Source organism: Malus sylvestris, chromosome 10, assembly GCF_916048215.2.
Source record: "Malus sylvestris chromosome 10, drMalSylv7.2, whole genome shotgun sequence".
NCBI lineage: Eukaryota > Viridiplantae > Streptophyta > Magnoliopsida > Rosales > Rosaceae > Malus > Malus sylvestris.
The window spans coordinates 19,222,323-19,243,490 of NC_062269.1; the positions used below are offsets into that span (position 1 = coordinate 19,222,323).

At 37.2% G+C, this 21,168-nt stretch overlaps 2 protein-coding genes across 2 annotated transcripts; one reads left to right on the top strand and one right to left on the bottom strand.

Annotated features, from left to right (window-relative positions):
- The first annotated feature begins 2,655 nt into the window (after positions 1 to 2,655).
- LOC126585231 (transcription factor bHLH139-like) lies at positions 2,656 to 4,878 on the top strand. The gene is made up of 5 exons (XM_050249646.1): positions 2,656 to 3,268; positions 3,393 to 3,692; positions 3,917 to 3,982; positions 4,077 to 4,142; positions 4,399 to 4,878. The coding sequence occupies exons 1-5, from the start codon at positions 2,699 to 2,701 to the stop codon at positions 4,495 to 4,497; spliced, it is 1,101 nt and encodes a 366-aa protein (XP_050105603.1). The 5' UTR covers positions 2,656 to 2,698; the 3' UTR covers positions 4,498 to 4,878.
- Positions 4,879 to 13,930: 9,052 nt separating this feature from the next.
- Positions 13,931 to 20,392, bottom strand: LOC126586535 (vacuolar-sorting receptor 3-like). Its single transcript, XM_050251389.1, has 12 exons — positions 19,855 to 20,392; positions 18,599 to 19,291; positions 18,420 to 18,508; positions 17,448 to 17,517; positions 17,294 to 17,377; positions 17,125 to 17,201; positions 16,943 to 17,024; positions 16,632 to 16,714; positions 16,455 to 16,521; positions 15,450 to 15,578; positions 15,246 to 15,355; positions 13,931 to 14,429 (listed from the first exon to the last, which is right to left on the bottom strand). Exons 1-12 carry the CDS (start codon positions 20,156 to 20,158, stop codon positions 14,331 to 14,333), a joined length of 1,887 nt encoding a protein of 628 aa, XP_050107346.1. The 5' UTR covers positions 20,159 to 20,392; the 3' UTR covers positions 13,931 to 14,330.
- Between the last annotated feature and the right edge of the window lie 776 nt (positions 20,393 to 21,168).

The following is a 21,168-nucleotide window of genomic DNA, read 5'->3' on the forward strand; positions in this document are numbered from 1 at the left end:
AATTTTACGAATTTCTTTTCATAGAAGTTTAAATTTATGAAACTTGGCTAAATGATCAAGAAGTTTAAATATAAGCAATAGTTTTTGTTGTTTAAAAGTAACGAGAGGTCCTAAGTTCAACATGCTATGTGAATGTTTATTCTTTTCAATTTTTACGAATTTATGTGTGGTTATTAATTTCCTTTTAATTACTAGCTAGTAGCTATGTGGGTTGCAGTTTTTAAACATTCGTTCCAATTCAAGTCTAACCTGCACTAAAGAGTAGTGCATAAACCAAATTTGTAGATCACATTTGCAAATCATATGACGTGTCACCTATAGTTTTAATTTAGTGCTCATTCATTGATTATACATATCAATTAAAGACTCAAAAACATCATTATTTTTTTAGTCCCATGTTGGTAAGGTTAGTAAATAAGAAAAAAACACATCACAATTTGAATAAAAACATTTTAAAAGTTCACACAGAAGGAAAACAAGTTTTTTGGTTTGCTCTCGATACAAAATAAATTAGTTTTTTTGTATTTCTAAAATATTGAGTTTGAAATACTTTTCTAAGTATATTTTATTGAAACCTTACGTGTGAAAACAAATAATTTTTTTTATATGAAGTTAGAACGCATTTTTCTGACATCGTCCCAAGCCTAAAAAATCTCAGGACCAGCCCTATTCCCGCATCACCAATCCGTAGATATCTCCTTATTAACTGCAGACGTCCACATGCTAAGAATCCCAATCAAATTTAACTTGATGTCCACCATCCAAAGAGATATCAAGTTAATCTCATCAGAATTCTCAGAGATGATTACCATGACTTTAAAATCACAATAATATTTGAAAGATTATCATAACAATCTCTCTATCCAGTGGCTTAAAATGCATAAGTCCATGGTGCAAAAACGGGTACAAACAGTGTTAAAGAAAAGACATTCACTAAGGCAGTCCACCACTTAGTTAGAAATTGCAATATTAACTAGTTAAAATATTACAGCATTTCCATGGAAATGGCTAAATGCTACTCCAGGTTTGTTCCATGAAGTCAATGGCACCACGTCAGAATTGAGATCCAATCGCCGTAAGGGAAATGAAGTCACTGAGTTTCTAACTTTCAATTTGTTATCCAATAGAGTTGTGCCTGAAATCCAAACTTGTAATGATTAGGGGAGGCGGTAGACGGCAGTTATGGAATCTTTTCTAACACTTATGTGGATCAATGTCATTGGATTATGAGTTATAAAAACATCGAGAGGGGACAACAATCCACTCTGCAGATAACACCGTCTGGTTCCAGAAAATATTGGAGAATGTTAGACTTTAGACCCTTTTAGCATGATCTCAGCAGCCTATTTGTTCATGTCGCTATCAATATCAGTTGAACCAATATATATATGCTTCTTAATTACTCCCACGTTCTTTTGGTTGGTTGCCATGTGTGATTCTCTCTCCCCCAACTTCACCAAATATCATTCTCTCAAGCAAGCATCTCTCTTTCCAGAAGTAATTTTTTAGTGCGACGGTGGAGAGGGATGCGGAGCTAGGAATTTACATAGCAATGGGTTAGTATTTTTCTTTTGTTGGAGCATAGAGTGCAAATTAGGTTTAGGATGGGCTAAAATTTTGTTTCTCACAAATTTAAGCTAAATATTAGTATTAAATTAGAAATATCAGACTTTTCATAAGCACTAGTGATGTTATTCATAGTATAATATGGGTTGAAGATAAGTTAGATATATATATTTCTTGAACTTGGGTTAATATTGATAAAAAATACATGTGTTATAATATCTGTAAGAGTGTATCGGGTGTGTTGTGCGATTGTCGTATGCCACTAAAGCTCAAGGGAAAATTTTATAGGATGGCAATAAGGCCAGTAATGCTTTATGGCACGAAATGTTGGACGGTAAAGCATCAACACGTACATAAAATGAGTCTAGTGGAGATGAGAACGCTTCGTTGAATGTGTGGGCACACGAGAAAGGATAAGATTAGGAAAGAGGATATCTGAGTTAAAGTAGAAGTAGTTGAAATTGAAGGAAAGATGAGAGAAAATCAGTTAAGGTGGTTTGGACATGTGAAATGAAGACCTACAGACGCTCCGGTTAGAAGATGAGATTACGAGATAGAGTTTCAAGGCCGAAGGGTAGAGGAAGACCTAAGAAGACTTGGAAAGAAACTCTAAAAAAAGATTTAGAATATTTGGATCTAACGAAATAGAATCGCGCGCAATGACGTTCTAAGATTCATACAGCCGACCTCACTTAGTGGAATATGACTTTGTTGTTGTTGTTGGTAATACTATGTGGGTGCGTGATTGTCATACTAAACCCTTTTTTTAAGTTACTAACTAATCATATAGTGATAATTACTTGTCCATGACACTACAGAGTACTATTCCCTTCACTCTCGAACCATAATTTCTGCGTTGTTTTTAAAGTTATGTTATTTACCTTGATTCCATCTGAGCTGTCTTGGCCCCAGCAGGGAATCCTGCAAATTGGTTTTCAAAGAATTATGACTTGTTATGGCATTGTTCAGATTAACTAAACCCTGGATATGATTAATGACATCATTCTGTATTATTATAATTGAGTTCACAGTTGGGTATAAATATAGTCACTTTAATTTCATTTCCACCACTCATTCATACAGCATCCCTTAATTTAGAATAAAGACAATCCTTTTTGTTCCTTGGGCAAAAATGGAGCATAGTGAAGCTGTTTCAGAGGGAGAATGGACCTCTCTCAGTGGGATGTACATTGCTGAGGAGGTAGATTTCATGTCCCAGTTGCTTGGAAAATTTTCAAACCAAACATCAAGCATGGGAATAACTCCGGATGCTTTTTGGTCTGGTGGCAACTATGAAGGTTCAAATTATTATTCATCAGAAACATCTTATTCAAATTCACTGGAGGGTAATTTTAGTGGTGGTAATAGGACTTTTTACCCCACTTCAAGCAGTGAGAGTTACTACTTGAGTGAATCTTCTCACCCCATGTTGGTAACAAACAACAGCAAAATCTCTATGTCTATTGATTTTGGTGCTGGAGATGTGATCAAAACCCTAAATTCCTCTCTCATTGAAGGAGATCATGATCAATGCTTGAACCAAGAAACAAGCGATGGCAATGCAGAAGAGAGTGGTGGAAACCCGGCTGAAGCTGTGGCCCTTGGCAATCAGAGATTTGATATGACTGCAGTAAAAGAACAATCCATGGAGGAAATTAACCCCACCAAGAATTCATTGAAAGTATCTCAAAGCTTAGAAAATGTAAGTATATTTTTCTCACCCTTCTGTCAAAATTATTTACTTAATTGTTACCATTTCTTAAAAATATAATAATAAGACAGGAGTTGGTTTATTTGAGCATTTTTTGATCATAAATACAATGCAGGTTCAAATGAAGAAGAGGAACATAAGGGCAAAGAAAAGCCAGCAGGTGACAGCTAGCAACAATGAAGAAGACGGTAATGCCGCTGGGCTCAACAGACAGAGCTACAGTTGCTGCTCAGGAGATGATCAGTCCAATATTGTTGCCTCACATTCCCATGAGAATTCTCAGGAGCTGAGTGGAGGAGTTAGTATTACTTCAACTTCAAGCTTGAGTCCAACAGAGGTTGCAGCTCTCAACTTGAGTGGCAAATCAAGAGCTAGAAGGGGGTCAGCCACTGATCCCCAAAGCCTCTATGCAAGGGTGAGTTCCTATACACTATAAAAAGGTTTTATAGACTGCGTCTATTTTCCTTTAAGAAAATGATATATGCACACCAATTTTCTCCACTTGCACATTCCTATTTATTTTTATCTCTTGATTTTTTTATAATCTATTCAATCGAAGACCAGAAATAAACCTGGTGTCCCAAAATCACTTTCCATTTGTAAAATAGCTCATTTTTCTATTTTTCTTCTGTCGTGCAGAAAAGAAGAGAGAAAATAAATGCGAGGCTGAGAGTCCTGCAGGGCCTTATCCCCAATGGAACAAAGGTAGGCATAATTCCTTGAGACATAATATTTTGTCCAAAAAAACATGATGCAGATTGAATTCTCAAATATCTAACTTTGATGCGTGAAAATGCAGGTTGATATTAGCACAATGCTTGAGGAAGCTGTCCATTATGTGAAATTTTTACAACTCCAAATTAAGGTAATAACAAAATCAAATGGTCTAATTAAGAAGGTTTAGAATGAAATCTGAAACAATAATTCTATTCAAAGAAACACGAAAATGACACTAAAGTATGGTTGGGCCTTTCTATTGGACGTAGAACTCTCCTGCAGTAGAGTGTCTCAGCAAATATGTCGGTTTATGTGTCCATAGAGCAATTACTCTATCTGAGAGTAGATACTGATATTGGTTTTTTTTTTTTTTTTTTTTTGTCCCCTTGTTTGTGGTTTTGTAGCTGTTAAGCTCTGATGATACGTGGATGTATGCTCCCATCTATTACAGTGGAATGAACCTAGGACTTGATCTGAAGCTCACCACACCACAGCAATCATAAAAATTTTGAGATTGGAAAATGCTTTGGAATTCTATACTTCTCTCAACTCTCAACTTATGTGACAAAGTTGAGATAACTGTTCGCAAAGAAGTCAGGTTCTACAGCATTTTCCATAAAAAAGAATTAGTTATGCAGAGTAGTAAAGTCCTAATTATTTTATCGAATCGTAGCAACTGAGCTGTGAGCTCCACTACCAAAACTAGATCTCCTACAATTTACTCAATTTTGGTTGAATGACTTGATTCATGTTACTGTGATAGGATGGTTATTCTGGAGATGTTATTCTTCCACTTCAGAATGATGATAATAAAGGTGATGTTGGAAAAAAAAAAAATCTAGTGGAAGTCTCCAATTTGACTTAACCATTGTGATTTCCTAATTAAGCACATATATTTATACATTTATTTGAAGTTTGTTTTAAATTGAGGATTTATATTCTATTATGATGTATGTGATAACAGTTGTCAATGAAAATTAGTAACATGACTTATTAGTCCAAATTCAAAATTTGTCAATTTTCTAAAAGTGAAAAAAAAAAAAGACAAATAATTTGTTAAAAAGTGACGTGTCATTGCCAATCCTTCCTCAAATTACAACGCATTGCAATCCCTATTGCTTTAAATGTAGGAATTTATTAGGTTTATTTAGAAAACTAATTAGAGATTTGATTTGATTTTGTATCATGGTATTTTTGGCATTTACACATTAGGGTTTTTTTAGGTTTATATCTCTATAAAGATAGCTTGTAATATAATTTGGGAAACAACTCAGTCGAGATGTAGTCTCTATTTGGTAAAATATATTTTCATTTCACTCTTTGATAATGTTACAGCTTAGGTATATATATACAACAAACTAACATGTTATCTTAACCACTAAGCTAACAACTAAGAAGATTCATTTACAATATTGCCCTTTATATCCCCCCTCAAACTAAACTTGGGTGTTCGAAGTTGAAGTTTGTCACGAAGGAAGAGAAATCGAAGCTTGGACAGGGACTTGGTGCAGATATCAGCTACTTGGTCTTGAGTGCAGACAAAATGGACAGCAATCTGTTTAGCAAGGACTTTTTCCCTAATGTAATGATAGTCTATTTCTACATGCTTTGTCCGAGCATGAAAAACAGGATTTTTTGCTAGAGATATAGCTGAAAGGTTGTCACACCAGAGGTGAGGTGTTGTAGGTAAGCAATAGCCAATATCCACCAATAATTGACAGAGCCAGGTTATTTCAGACGCAGTGTTAGCAAGAGATCTGTACTCTACTTCGGTGGAAGATCGAGCAACAGTCGGTTGCTTCTTAGCACTCCAGCTAATCAAAGAATTGCCCAAATATATACAATAACCTCCAGTTGATCGTTGATCAAGAGCACAGCCAGCCCAATCAGCGTCCGAGAAAGCAATAAGAGTAGGAGGAGTGGAACACTTGGAGAACCAGAGACCAATATCAAGAGATCCCTTTAAGTATCGGAGGATACGCATAACAGCCTAAAAATGTGAAAGTTTGGGAGTGTGCATATATTGGCAGACAAGATTAATAGCAAAACTGAGATCAGGACGAGTCCAGGTGAGATATTGCAGAGCACCAACGAGGGAACGATACTCAGAAGCATTGGCACATAAGGGAGAATCATAATCAAGTTTGGAGGTGCTGAGAGGAGTACTGCAAGGTTTAGCTCCAGTCATGTTGGCCTTGGATAACAAATCCAAAATGTATTTGGTCTGAGAGAGAAAGATACCAGAAGAAGATCTTTTGACTTCAAGACCAAGAAAATAGTGTAGCGGACCTAAATCCTTGATGGGAAACAAGGAACTAAGTTGCTGAATAACTTGTTTACAGGCAGTAGAATTTGGACCAATAACCAAAATATCATCAACATAGACAAGAATGAAAATCATATCTGAACCCTTTTTGATAAACAATGAATGGTTACTGGGATATCCAACAAAGCCAAGAGAAGTAAGAGCACCATGAAGCTTGTCATACCAAGCGCGCGGAGCTTGCTTTAAACCATACAACGAACGATGCAAGTGACAGACATGAGATGGTTGAGTTGAATCCTCAAATCCAGGAGGTTGCTGTATGAAAACAGATTCATTGAGTGTCCCATGTAGGAAAGCATTACTGACATCGAGTTGATTCAAGAACCAATCAAACTGAACGGCAAGAGTGAGGATGAGTCGAATGGTGACTGGCTTGGCTACCAAACTGAAGGTTTCAGTATAATCTAGACCTTCCTGTTGATTGAAGCCCTTGGCAACGAGCCGAGCTTTGTACCGGTTTATAGTGCCATCGGGCTTTCTTTTGATGCGGAAGACCCATTTACAGCCAACAATATTTTGTGATGGAGACTGGGGAACAAGAGACCAAGTTCCAGTTTTGATGAAAGCAGTGACTTCCTCTTGCATAGCTTGGCACCAATGAGGATATTTTAAAGCTTGGAGATAGGTTTGAGGTATGTAATCCACTGAGAGATGAGAGGGTAGAGGGTGTTTAGTGGCAGTGAGTGCTTTTGGTTTGAAAATGCCAGATTTGGATCGGGTTTGCATCTGATGGGTGTTAGGGGGTTGAATAGGAATGGAAGGAATGGAATCTTGAACTGGCACTATAGGACTAGAGTGAATAGGTGAGGAATTGTTATGGGAGAAGATGGATGGTGAATTGGAGGGGGATCGAGGCAAAGTGGTTGTAGGACTAGAGGATGAAGAAATAGGAAAAGTAAAAGTAAGGGTGGATGGTATAGGTGATGTAGGCCTAGGGGGCAGGGAGGAAGCTGAAGGTGTGATGGGGAAGAAATGATGGAATGGAAAACTGGATTCATTGAAGAGGACATGTCGGGAAATATACACTCTGTGGGTAGCAGGGTCAAGGCATTTGTAGCCCTTGTGATTTAAACTGTATCCAAGAAAGACACAGGCTCTGCTTTTAGGATCCAGTTTTGAGGAAGAATAAGGCTTGAGCCATAGGAAGCAAGCACAACCAAAGACCTTGAGAAGTTCATAGTTTGGAGCTCGATGATATAGAGATTCCCAAGGAGACTGTCTGGATGCAGTGGGCAATCGGTTGATAAGATAGATGGCAGTGGTGAAAGCCTCCACCCAATAGATGTGGGGTACTTTGGAAGCTGTCAAAAGAGTGCGAGCAGTTTCAACCAAGTGACGATGCTTGCGCTCTGCACACTCATTTTGTTCAGGTGTGTGGGGGCAAGTGAGTTGATGATGAATGCCATGTGCAGCCAAGAATTGAGAGAAACGATTGCTCAAGTACTCTCCGCCAGAATCAGATCTCAAAGTGATAATGTTTGTACACAGAGAATTTTCAACCAGAGATTTGTATTCCATAAAAGTTGACAGTACATCAGATTTGCATTTCAAAGGATAAAACCAGCAGTATCTAGTAAAGTCATCCACAAAAATGATATAATACTGAAAACCTTGAGAAAAAGCTAGAGGTGATGGTCCCCAAACATCCGTGTGGACAAGTTCTAGAGGTTTGCTAGTTGTACAAGATGTAGATACAAAAGGAAGCTTTGAGCTTTTAGCCAATGCACAATCTGAGCAGAATGACTTAGTTGTATGAGCCAAAACAGGAATACAAGATTGAGAAGCAAGTTTATGAAGAATCTTGACTGATGGGTGACCCAATCTTTGATGCCAGACATCCTTAGAAGCTTTTGCAGTAGCTGTGAGAGCCTTATGATTGCCAGTTGCAGATGAGGGAAAATGAAAAGGATAGAACCCTTGCTGAACAGGACCTTTAAAACGCATCATCCCCAAAGAAAGATCCTTCATAGTGAAGTGAGAGGGATAAAGATGCAATGAACAGTGATTATCAAGCAGAAATTGATTCGCAGAGAGAAGGTTATGTTTCAAAGCAGGCAAATAAAGTACTTTATTAAGTTTAAAAGCACTAGTAGAAGTATGCAAAGTAGTAGAACCAGAATGAGTGATGGGCAAACCTTTGCCATCACCAATATACACTTGTTCTGGACCTGTGTATGCTTCAAGGTTCTGCAGAGTTGCATAGGAGTTGGTCATGTGTGATGTGGCGCCAGAATCGACAATCCAAGTAGGATTGGATGAAGAAGCATTAGCAACCATCGCTGCAAGAAAGGATTTGCCACTATAAGCGAGATTGAGGCGATGAGGAAAATGACATGCTTCATGATCAAATTGATGACAAATCTGACAAGGTTGTTTCTTGGTGTAGGAAGAAAAATTGTTGCGACTTCCACGATTATAACGCTGATTATTGCCACGAGGAGTAAAAGATCTCGGATTGTTAGAAGATCTGTAATTGCCACGATTGAAATGACCGCGATTATGAGAGCGATCCATCCCACGACTTTGATGACTGAAGGGAGAAGGAGAATGAGCCACAAAAGCCTGAGAGTGGGGGTTTGATGCAGGAAGAGGAAGAATGCCTGTAGAGGTGTTAAGAGCCTGAAAAGAGGACATCTCAGAGATACTTTTCTTGCGAGTGGCTAATTGAATCTCTTTGCTAAGAAGCAAGCCATGTAATTCATCAATTGTTGTAGATCCGAGACGAAATTGAGCATCATCAACAAATGAGTCATACTCTGAGGGAAGACCGTGGAGAATGACAGAGATCAGATCGGAATCGTCAACCGGAGAGCCGGCACTGGCAAGAGCATCAGCAATTGCCTCAATTTGCTGAAGATACTGAGCAGCAGTGGAATTTCCTTTGGTAAGATTACGAAGTCGAGAGCGAAGCTCATGAATATGAGACTGAGAGGCCGTGGCAAGTCGAGATTCCAATTTTGCCCAAAGATCGCGAGCTGAATTCACACCAACAGTATATGGAATTAGGGATTCCGAGAGCGTGGAGTTGAGCCAGATGAGAATATTTTGATCATTCTCATACCAAGAAACATAAGCAGGATTAAGAATGCGATTTCCTGAGGAATCAAGAAGAAATTGAACCAGCGCTGCCGTAGAGTCGTCAATGTGACCAGTCAGGTTGTAGCGGCGAAAAATCGGAGCAAAGAGAGCACTCTAGGTCAAGTAATTTGTGGTAGTGAGCTTGATTGGCACCATGGATCCAATATTTTGGATTGTGATTGAGGTAGAATTTGAAGAATTAGGGTTGGGAGATTCAGTCGGAAGGGGATGAACTGGAAAGGCCGATTCCGACAAAGGAGACGCCGATTCCGACGAAGGAGACGCCATTGTCAAAAGGATGAGGAGGAAAGAGAGCACGATCAAAGATCTTCAAACACGAGCGAAGAATCGATCAAGAATGCAGAAAAGGGAAGCAGAAAAGGTAGGATCAAAGAACGGGAGTCGTTAGACAGAGAAGGCGATTGATACCATATTTGGTAAAATATATTTTCATTTCACTCTTTGATAATGTTACAGCTTAGGTATATATATACAACAAACTAACATGTTATCTTAACCACTAAGCTAACAACTAAGAAGATTCATTTACAATATTGCCCTTTATAGTCTCTTCGGTTCATATAGCATTTTTGACAATTCCATTTAATAAAATTTTATATTCATTTAGTTTAGTTATTCGTTGCGTACTCTAATATTCAACTTGGTACCAGAGCAAGTTTATCCTTCAGGGTTGAATTTGTTCTTGGTAGCTAGTTTGTTTGTCTTGTCACGTTCCTCTTCTTTGTATTGGTTTGTGTATTTTTTTTTTTATCAAACGATAGATTTTGTTGGATTAGATGTTAGATTAGCCACTAACGGGTTTGAACACACGCCGTCATGTAAGAACTCAACACCTTTCTACTACTATGGTAAAAGGCCACTTGCAGTTTGTTTGTTGTCTTGGCCGTTGTTTGTTCTGATACAGTTGTTCTTCGGTTTAGTTTGTGAAAAAAAAAGGTTTGTAGGATACGAAGTCGTGAAACCCAGAAATCATCCCTGTTTTCATTGTCTGATCAGAACCTCCTGCTTGAGCCACACCATGCATCTACGGCCGCCATTGAACCATCACATCTCACCTGTCGTCTCCGCCTTGGATCACTGCCGCTTTTTCTAATCCGTATTATTGACCTGTTATTCTCAATCTGCATACACTACAGGAACAAATACACGAGAAACATTGACGTGTTATTGCTAATCCTTATACACCATGTGTTCTTCAATGTATTATATGGTAATTCTATATAAATGTATTCGATGACATTGCCAATTCACATACATTCAGTTTTCCTCAAATCCTTATGCATTGTTGGATGTCTATATTCAAACCCTTATTTCTAATGCAATATTACCTACAAAATGATTGAAAGTTGACTGATAAAGTCAACAAAACCGATCGAGTTCATGATTGACCAGACACACACAGGCACTCGACCATTATGCCATCCTCAATCATTTGTAAGCAGTCGCCATGAGTCAGTAAGAGCAAACGAGGGCGTCACGGCCGAATAAAATGCTCGTCTTTAAGGTTGCATTAACTACGTGTGTTTACATAACCGTAATTGGAATCAAATGGCAGAGTTGGATTCTGATTACGAGTTACTCTTGCGTTTACTAAATATTAGGGAATAAAAAAATATATGGGGTCCACACAAATTTAGGAATTCAATTCCTCCAAAGTGGAGGAATTGAATTCCTTGGATGAAGGTAGTATTTCAATTTTGTGAGAAGCCCGGAATAGGGAATCAACTTGTCTTGCTCATTATACCTTTGAATAATTTATGGAGATTCAATTTCCCCGCCCACCCATTCCCACTACCCAGCACCATTCAGTCTCCATCTCTTGTGCTGGTTATGTTATCTTCAAATTTATTCTCTCTTTAACCAACCCATAAAAAAAAGAATTCAAATTTTATAAATGTTCCAACAAAAGCAAGTCTATTAAAAATCAATATTGTCATGTTCTTGGTCATAATAATATAATTAATTTACTTTAAAAAATAATCCAATTAACTATTATATAAATAAGGGTATTTTAGTAATCATAGTGGTATTCATTCGGATTTATGTGAACTAGTAAACAGCACAAATGAAATCAATGCTATTTTTATTCCGATTCCAGAACATTCAAGTAAACATTTTCAACAGAAATCTAATTCTGATTCCTCCTCATTCCAACTTCTCCTCAATCCTATTCCTTTTTGAGAAATTTTATTTGAACCCAATTTATGTATCTCTACACTCAACTAAAAAGTTTATTTAGCAAACTACCAATTTTGCCCTTCGATGGATGAAAATGAAAAGGAAAAAAAATTATTAGAACTCAAAACCCATAGACCGTCGATACACTTTGTTTATCTTTAGATCCACTCCTCCATTTTTTTTCCGGTGAACCAAACCACTTCTCCTCGATGTCATCGACGGCCACCATCCTCCTCCTTTTTATTTTTATTTCCGCTCCCTCTTTTCTCTTTCCTCTTGAACCGAATGGAACTGCAATACTCCACTGGCTTTGCTGTCGACAATGACTTCGATGTATGTTACTGCGCCAACTCCCTTCCTTACGGACTCTCTCTCTTTCTCCATCAGCTCGTCGATTGGAACCTGTAGCTTCCCTTCATTAGTTGTTGTTTATTCCCCAAGCTGTTGACGTTTAATCCCACTCGGTTGATAACAAAACCAAAATACTAATTCACATTGACCGAATTGACTTAATAATAATGCTCCATATATATTAGTTTATCAAATTAATAGGCACCGGAAAAAGTTAACCTAAAAAGAAAGACAGAGAGAGAGAGAGATGAGAGCAATGGTGGTTAACTGCGTTTGGGTTTGGGGTCACCGACAAAAATGAGGGACTGGGTGTAAAGATCAATTGTGTTGATGGTTGATGAGTTTTGTGTTCTAATATTATTTTTTTCCATTCACCTAAGGGCACATTTGGTAGTTTATTAGGAAAGAATTATTAATTGGGTGTAGAGATACATAACATGGGTTCAAATAAAATTTCCCTTCCTTTTTATTTGCAGTAGCACTGAGAAGCGCAGGGTGCCTAAGAATTTGTGGGTTAAGAGTCGGAGTCAATGTCAACTACTATGAGTCAACACAGCTAACTTTTTGCATTTCTGACCATTCAGCATCCGTATGTAAACTTAATTGACACAACAAAGATACAAGTAATTTGTAGCTCAACTAGTTACCAGTGTTTGTCTATGCAATTGAGCTCATGTGCTCGATTTTTCCTTAAAATATTCAATGAAAATTGACATGAGAGAACGTAAAAATAAAGTTTATAGAGTGCCTGAGAATTTGTGGATCAATTATCCTGATTGTACAAATAGTTTAGGTATTTTTTTGAATTTATATTAATTAGACACCCATATGCACTTAGATCATTTTTAGTAGAATCTCTAAATAGGGACAACCACCGTATAAATTAATTATAAAACAAATATATGGACAAAATAAATCTCTAGTGGATCATAAAGTATATGGACTCACTGAATACGTTGTATATTTACGCACATATAAAGATTGTGTAGGGACAAAACTTTGAGTTGAAAACGGGGCTCACAATCTTGATTGAAGCTTTTAATTCTTTTAATGCTTTTAATTAAGGCTTAAATGTCAAAATGATCCTTGTGTTTTACTCTATCGACCAAATCAGTCCATGTGTTTTCAATTTGGCCAAATTGGTTCCTCTGTTTACATCTGTTAGTCAATTCTTGACAATCCGTTAAAAGACAGTTAAAATTGACTTGTCCTAAATTGCATAGTACTCAAGTGAATTGAACGAAGCATCAATTTCTAAAGATATGTATCGTATCTGTTTAGTAGGTGTACATAAAATTACATTTTTGTCCTCTCACGTGCTTGGCACATATCAATTTTTAACAGCCATTTAATGGATTGTCTTTAATTAGCTAACAGATGTAAACATATGGACAAATTTGGCCAAATTGAAAACACAAGAGCTAAATTGGGTGATAGAGTAAAACACAGGAACCATTTTTCACATTTAAGCCTTTAAGTAAGGGAACTTTAACAAAAAAAAACTCTCGGTATTGTTTACTTTAACGAAAAACCATATTTTTACACTAAAAAATCAATCCTGGTACTATTCACTTTACCCTTTATTTTGTTTTTATTGTTAAAACTCAAAGTTTTTAAATCTTTTTCATTAGTTTTCTTTTTAATTAATTCAAAAAATGTTAACATAAACAAAAAATATGCACCTAATCAAATTATCGTCTAAAATCTATTAAAGCTTCAAATTTAGGAATTCTAATATAAAAACTCACCCATTGAAGGCAATATTCTTTTAGGGACACAAAGATTCCCTTTTAAGTCCTTAAATGAGTACTCAAAGGTGATGGTGGAGATGCTCTTAGGCAGGAAAACAATTATCACACCTTTTCTCCACTCACAAACCTTTGTTTAATCCTATCAATTTTGTAGCTAGAAAATGAAAATTAAAAACGAAATGGTTATGAAACGGACCTTTAGGAAACCACAACAACAGCAAGCAAAGAACATCAAAACAAAACTGTTTCTTGCATAAAAATTATAACTATAACATGAATAAGGTATAAGTTATAACATGAAGTCAGTCTCAACTTTCAGGCAATAGCAAGTTACAGAATAACAACAGATTAACTAAATGGAAAGGATTCAATATTTGAGGATGGGAAGAGACTTTTTCTGACACTAGACCTACACTCCTTGCAATCTACCTTACTCCAAGGGATTGGCATGCTACAGTCCTACGAAACAAGACGTTCTAATCTGCATTCATTTACAGTCCGATACAACGTAGAGGAATATGAAAGATTATGCTCAAACAAACATTCGAGACTACAAAAGAAAGATGTATAACAATCCATATCCATGCTGCGCCATATAAAATCCTCAACGTGCAATAATGGAGTTCCATCTTCATGCCCTCTCCTCGTTCACATGATTTGGAACTTCGGCTTGGCTGTCCAAAGGCATATATTGTGCCATTATAGCTCTTATCTCCGAATCCATGTATGACTGCAAAAATATAATTGAAAGTATCAGCAACCTGAATCAACAACAAAAAAGTGGAAGAGTTTTGTATCCTCACTTTAATCAACTCCCACAATAAAATCATCATCTAACTATAGCAGTCCTCACAGGTTAAAAAGTTGATTAAAAGACTTGTGAATGCAAATCAAAGTAGATTTCGTAGTCCGAGACACAGCCAGTCTTTAACCATGAAGGTTTCAACACACCAAAATCAATAGTGTGATAGGTATAGTTAGTACCCTCATACTATCGTAAATCTCATGTACATTGAAGTCAACCACACAAGACACATAATTAAAGACAGTAGGAAGATTGTTGTCAATTTTGACCCTAAAATCTACCCACATACAAAAACCCATGTACACGCAAGCAAATTTGTTCCATTATCCGACTGGTAACTTATGGGGTTTCACTAAACACAGACAATTCTAATGCACGACAGTCCATTTCCCTGCCAATAGGTTGGGGTCAACACCCCATCAATATGCAGCCCTGCCACTGAGAATAAATGGTTCCACTGTATTTCACCATGAGTTCCATACTTCTATGGAAATGTTCTATCTTTTCTTTTTTGGTTAAAACATGTTCAAGTTTTAGATATTCAAAAATTAAAACAATTGCATCACAACCCATGCACAACCAGAGTTCACCTGATGCATTGATCATCGATAAATACAATTTTATCAACCTCAGGACAACCACTAAAGATGATCCAATAATACCACAATTAATAGGAGACTCCAGACTTAACAATGATATACATGAAGTCTGCAATGAAGAAACAAAGCACAGAAAGCTCACTCGTAATCTGTATTTGTACACGAGGTATGCCCCACCAGCAGCCATCGCCAAGCCTAATAAAATAACCCACACAGCAACCCAGGCAGACTTTCCCCCACCAGAAGCCTTACCTGCAGATTACCAAGGGGAGTACATCAGAATAAGCACTTACAGTATATATATTCAGAACTCGTAAACGTTAAAAGCTCGAGTTGCTGGACTCACTTATGCAGGTATCATGGTCCCTGATATACAGAAGATTTCCACCGCACGAGCAATCATAACTCCCCCAGGTATTTTTACAGCTACATTCAGGGCACTGACAGGCTTTCCTCTCTTTGCATTCATCAATATCTAAGTTTTAAAAAAAAAATTAGCAACAATTAGATCCAAGATATTTCATTGCAAAGATTCTGGATGATGATCTACTTTTATGTTATATTGGCTACTTTGATTAATGACAAGTTAAGAAGTTCAGCATGCCACAAAACCTCTACACTGATCTCTAGTTGACCGCATAAATGTAGAACAAAATTAAATGACCATTCAAATGGATATTTGCTTGACATGGATCACCCACTTGCTTACCACAATGATATGGATAAAGCTAAATTTCACTAAATTATCGATAACATGTAGATTTATAAAATTTACGACAGGTTCAAGTATAACTTAACCAGTAGGGCAAACCAACTGAATGAGAAGCTCCAAAACCTAGCTTGTAGAGACTTTTACTGTTTGCCCATCCTCAATCATTCGAAACTTAAACACCAAAGCATCTGAAGGAGAATAATAAATATACAGTGCTAGGGGCATAATTGCTGTGACCTAAAATTCATGGGTTCTACATATTACTGCAGTTTGGTAGCGAGTCCCATTACTTCCTATTTGTGCAAGGCCATAGTCTCCGGTTAAAATATGAAGTCATAGAAGAATACTCCAGTAGATCTTTCATGCATAAGCATATACAAGCAAACCATTCAGTTCAATATAGCATAGCAAGGTTAACAACTTCTGTAGATTGTCTTGATGCACCACTGGGACATTAATCCATTTGTAAGTTTATGCTGATTCAGAATGAAACTTAAAAAAAATAAAACAAATAAGAAGGAAGCGCATACTTAATTTCGAGTGGTCTGAACTACGTCTTTTTAGATGTATACAACATAGTAGATTTATTCTGAGCTGAAAACCATCAACAGGACATGCCAAGGTGATAATTTTTCTTACCTTCACAACTTTTAACACCATCGCCTTTAAACCCAGGAGGACACTGACATTGGACCTCTCCATTATCCTGTCCAGAAAATAACCTTACTTAAAATTCAATCATTTGATACGCAAATAAAAACCAATGGCAGTCAGAGTTTTCTTATACAGAAAATGGGAATGCACAAAACCACTTACTGTGCAAGCAGTGAATGCATGCCCATCTCGAGCTTCATGCCAACAACCTCCATTGTTTACCTTGCACCTCCCAGGCCCACTCGCTGGAAATGAAAGGTAATATTCCTCAACAAAAAGTCATATTGCAGAACAAGGAAAAATATGTTTGGAAAAAAAGGAAGGATCTGAGCTATCCTTTTTTTCAGGTGAACCTGAGCTATTCTTTTATTACAATGAAGAAGAATAAAAGAAAATATGTGCAGATTAATTCCCTCAAATTTGGCTTCCCTAGTTAAATTTTATGGCTGTTTTAGGGTATCTTTTATTGTTACCTTCACAGGTAGTGTAACCATCTCCTTTAAATTGCACACCATCAACCAGAGGGCACTCACATACCCTTCCACGAAATGTATCCTGAGGAAACAAACCATAGTCACCAAAAGCAAGAGTTAGAATACCCATTTCTTTCAATTTTCAAAAGATAAATGATAAGCCAGTAGGTTACAATTTATACCTTGCAGGCTGTGAGGTTGGCTGCTTTATTCTGCCAGCAACCACCATTATTATCCAAGCATTCATTCGTCTCCACATCTACCATGAATAAATAGTAAACCAGAACTTAATTTTGGAATAAAAACAATCAGAAAGAGATAAGAAACACCACGATAACGAAAGGGGCATACCAGTACTCAGACAAACAGCTGGCTCAGTAGTTTCCTCAAACCCAGAACAGATGGCCTTCAGAACTGCACCTTTCTCCAACTTGCCTGCAAGCAAATAGTTTAGAGATGGAAGCTTCTCAATTGTTATCTGAGAAACAAAAAAACAAGGACAAACCTCGGTATTGGCGATTATTGACAACAAGGGTAGGCAATATGGTTACATCACCTCTTGATCCTTTTCCAACCTACAAAGAGTGTTCCCGTCAAGCAAGTATAAATAACTAAACTAATATCACCAATTCAAAGAATCACATTGTAGAGCCAACAACAACCAAGCCTTATCCCACTAGATGGGGTTGGTGTATGAATCATAGAATGCCACTGCGCTCGGTTCTGCGCCAAGTCTTCTGTTAGATCAAAGTACTCCATATCCTTTCTTATAGTCTCTTTCAGAGACTTCCTAAGTCTTCCTCTACTCCTTGTGGGCTAAGCCTAAGTCTCATAGTGGCATCTTCTAACCGGAGCATTTGTACTTTCACGTGTCTAAGCCATCTTAACCGATTTTCTTTCATCTTATCTTCAATTGCAGTCACTCCTACTTTACCTTGGATATCCTTATTTTTAATCCTACCCCTTCTCGTGTGCCCACACATCCAACGAAGCATTCTCATCTTCGCTACACTCATTTTTTGCACGAATTGCTTTTTGACGGCCCAACATTTCGTGCCATAAAGCATCGCTAGGCTTATTGTCGTCCTATAAAATTTTCCCTAGAGCTATAGTGGCATATGACGATGGCACAACACACCCGATGTACTCTTCCACTTCATCCATCCAGCTTGCATTCTATGGTTGAGATCTCCATCTAATTTTCCGTATTTTGCAAGATAGATCCAGATAATGAAATCGTTTACTCTTTGGTACTTCCTGATCTTCAATCCTCACCACTATCTCGTTTGGGCCCCCATTCCCACTAAACTTGCTCCATCTACATATCCTTTATTACTTGGATATATGTTACTCGTACTCTTTTCTTCTCTATAATCCTCCAAAAAAAATTTATCTTAGACACTATCATACGCTTTTCCAAATCTACAAGGACCATTGCAAATCTTAAAATAGAAAATAAAAGGGAAAGAACAAATACCTGAGCATCTTGCTCTTCTTTCAGAACAGTATTTTCAGAGTCTGCATTAGGGTCTCCCATACACTTCTCAATCTTCTTAATATCAAGCCCTGACAACACGTCACATGAATATTAGAAGCTCATTCTACATTAATCATTAATCTTCTAAGAAACATCAGATGCAATATATAATGACTTACCAAGAGATTTAATGACACCGTCAGCACATTCCTTGTTGTACTTTTTCTCCTTCATGGGACATCTAATTTGAAAATCAGTTACATAGTCCCACCATACCCAAGGCTTTTTGGTCTCATTTACCACTCTAAAAACACATAGCTGCCTTAAATTTTCAAGAACCACATCTTTACCATCGTAACCACTGCTGAAGTCCTGTTCTGGATCAGGAGCACAATATCTTCCATGATTGATGCACTGAGACTTGCACTGTTTGCTTAAGGTAAATGCCTGAGGACAGTACCAAGTTATATAATGAGGTGTGAACTGAGTGTAACCGCCTTTTTCAAGTATCTGGGCTGCACCCCTAAAATCCTTCATAAATTCCATCAACATGTCACATTTAACCCCACATTCATCGTTGCTGTTGGTCCACAGTTGATATTCCACACGATCATCTGGATGCGGAACAGCTTCTCTCCAGTCGAGATTCACATTGACCATATCACCAGCATTGATTGCTTTCTTTAAAATTTGGCCAAAACTTTTTTCAATGAGTGCAGACGGTATTGTTATGTTCTCAATGTATTTGGCAGTGGAACCATCCTCTTCAGGTGAGTCCATGGTTATTAATGCCTCCTCAATATCATCAGCAACAAGAACTGCAGAAGCCCCAGCTTTCTGGGCATTCCAAACCTTCAAGGCAAAGAAACAATCTGGAAAGCACGAGCAACAGTTTTAACACAAGAAATGCCGACTTAAAAAGGGGGGCTATGTATATGTACATTAAAGAATCACTAACGTAGGATTATAATTTAATATACGTAACTTTTACAGATACAAACAATAACAATAAAGAATTTCTGCTAACAAAAACCAAATTAATCTGACATATGAAATGACTGTCTGCAAGATTAACCAAAAGAAGAGCTAACTGATTCAGACTTGCCAAAAATGGAATCTCCAAATCCAACAAAAACAGACCAATTGAAGCTTATATTTTTCAATAGCACACAAACTACTCAAAGTCACCCCAAAATGAACCGAAACACACCATTCAAACCGGAAACACTCAAAATAACATTCAAATTACCAAAACTACAATAAGGGTAACTCCTAAATTTAACAAAAACAAGCAAATTGAACCCCCAAAACTCATAATACTCATCAAATTGCTCAAAAATACAAAAAGGGCACCTCCTAAATTAACCAAAGCAATCAAATTGAACCTCAAAACTCACAAAAGAAATCAAACCATCGAAAATTACGAAATGGGTACCTCCACGATCGACCAAAACGAAAGTTGGGAGAGCTCCGGGTCTCGATTCAAACTTAATCCCAAATTCAGAGAACTCCTTGCATCCCTTCTGATTCTGCTTCGGGTACAGCACGGCGCCGGCCATGCTGCCTCCGTACTGAGGAATCCCGAAGTTGCCAATGGCACTGTCGTACGTGCCCTTGATTTTATCCGGGGATGTGACCCTCAAGCTGTTCTTCTCCACCACGAATCTCCCATTCGCCATAGACAGCAGCAGAAACCCTAGAAAGAATCCCAGCGCTGCTGAACTCTGAAGCTCCATCATTCCAGAGAATAGCGGGAAAAAAAAAGAAGGGGCTTTGGGAATCGAATTTACTGAAAACACAGATATAAAGCTCGTTTCTTTTTCCTTTTTTTTTCAATTTATCATAATTTATTGGGTTTTAGAAAAAAATAGAAACTGGGTTTTGGTGAATTTGTGGATTTCTGAAATATGTATGAGAAGTTGGAAACGCTAACAAGATCTCCACTGTCGTTTATTGCTCTGCATCAACGTCTTTTACTCCCACTAATATACTTTTTCTTAATTTTATAGTTAATGGAAATTAATCTAAATTTGATTAGTTACAGGTGGAGCTTATGACGTTGTTTGAGATTCCTAAATTGCCCCTGAAACGTATAAATCACGCCAAAGGATTGAATGGTGGTTTGGTCAGTTCAAGTGAAATCCACAGTGTCTGGAGTCTGTCACATAGCATTTTCCCTTGGACCAAAATTGTCTTCAACGTGTTGCTTCTCACGATTTTCCTCTCCCCTTTATTCTTGTTGTTGGTTTTTGGTTTTTTATTACATTATATATATATATATATATATATATATATATATAATAAGGAAGTCGATGAATAAAAAGTAGTATCAAATTCGCTCTTCAAATCATTCAAACTTAAAACATCGCAATTTAAACAGATGGTAATGCTATTAGATCTTAGTGTTCAATGACTTTTTCGTTTTAAAGGAAAACTTATTCTAGATGTTTAATTCTCTCTTTGTCAGGATTTTCATTGGCATGCATCTCTACGAGTAGGGTGTCATCTACTTGAAAGTAGTGATAAGGTCAATTATGCACGTTTAAATAGGAAGATTTGAAACCACTTAGTATTACGGTCTAATGATGTTCTTCTTCACTTGTAAATGAGAGATCTTAGGTTCAATTTTCGGAGTTTGAACCATATTATTGCTAACTCATTGTGAAGCTAAGCTCACCCCTCCTCCTTATTATAGATAATATCGTTTTTGTTCAAAAAACCAAAAGATTTGAACGATAATATATTGTAT

Bases quoted from the DNA above. Each gene is read 5' to 3' on its own strand.
- LOC126585231 (XM_050249646.1), top strand. From the start codon at position 2,699: ATGGAGCATAGTGAAGCTGTTTCAGAGGGAGAATGGACCTCTCTCAGT. The intron at 3,269-3,392 runs GTAAGTATATTT...AATACAATGCAG, and splicing joins TATCTCAAAGCTTAGAAAAT to GTTCAAATGAAGAAGAGGAA. The intron at 4,143-4,398 runs GTAATAACAAAA...GTGGTTTTGTAG, and splicing joins TTTTACAACTCCAAATTAAG to CTGTTAAGCTCTGATGATAC.
- LOC126586535 (XM_050251389.1), bottom strand. From the start codon at position 20,158: ATGATGGAGCTTCAGAGTTCAGCAGCGCTGGGATTCTTTCTAGGGTTT. The intron at 17,378-17,447 runs GTTTGTCCTTGT...ATTTGCTTGCAG, and splicing joins CAATAATCGCCAATACCGAG to GCAAGTTGGAGAAAGGTGCA. The intron at 14,430-15,245 runs GTGAGCTTTCTG...ATATTTTTGCAG, and splicing joins TGTACAAATACAGATTACGA to TCATACATGGATTCGGAGAT.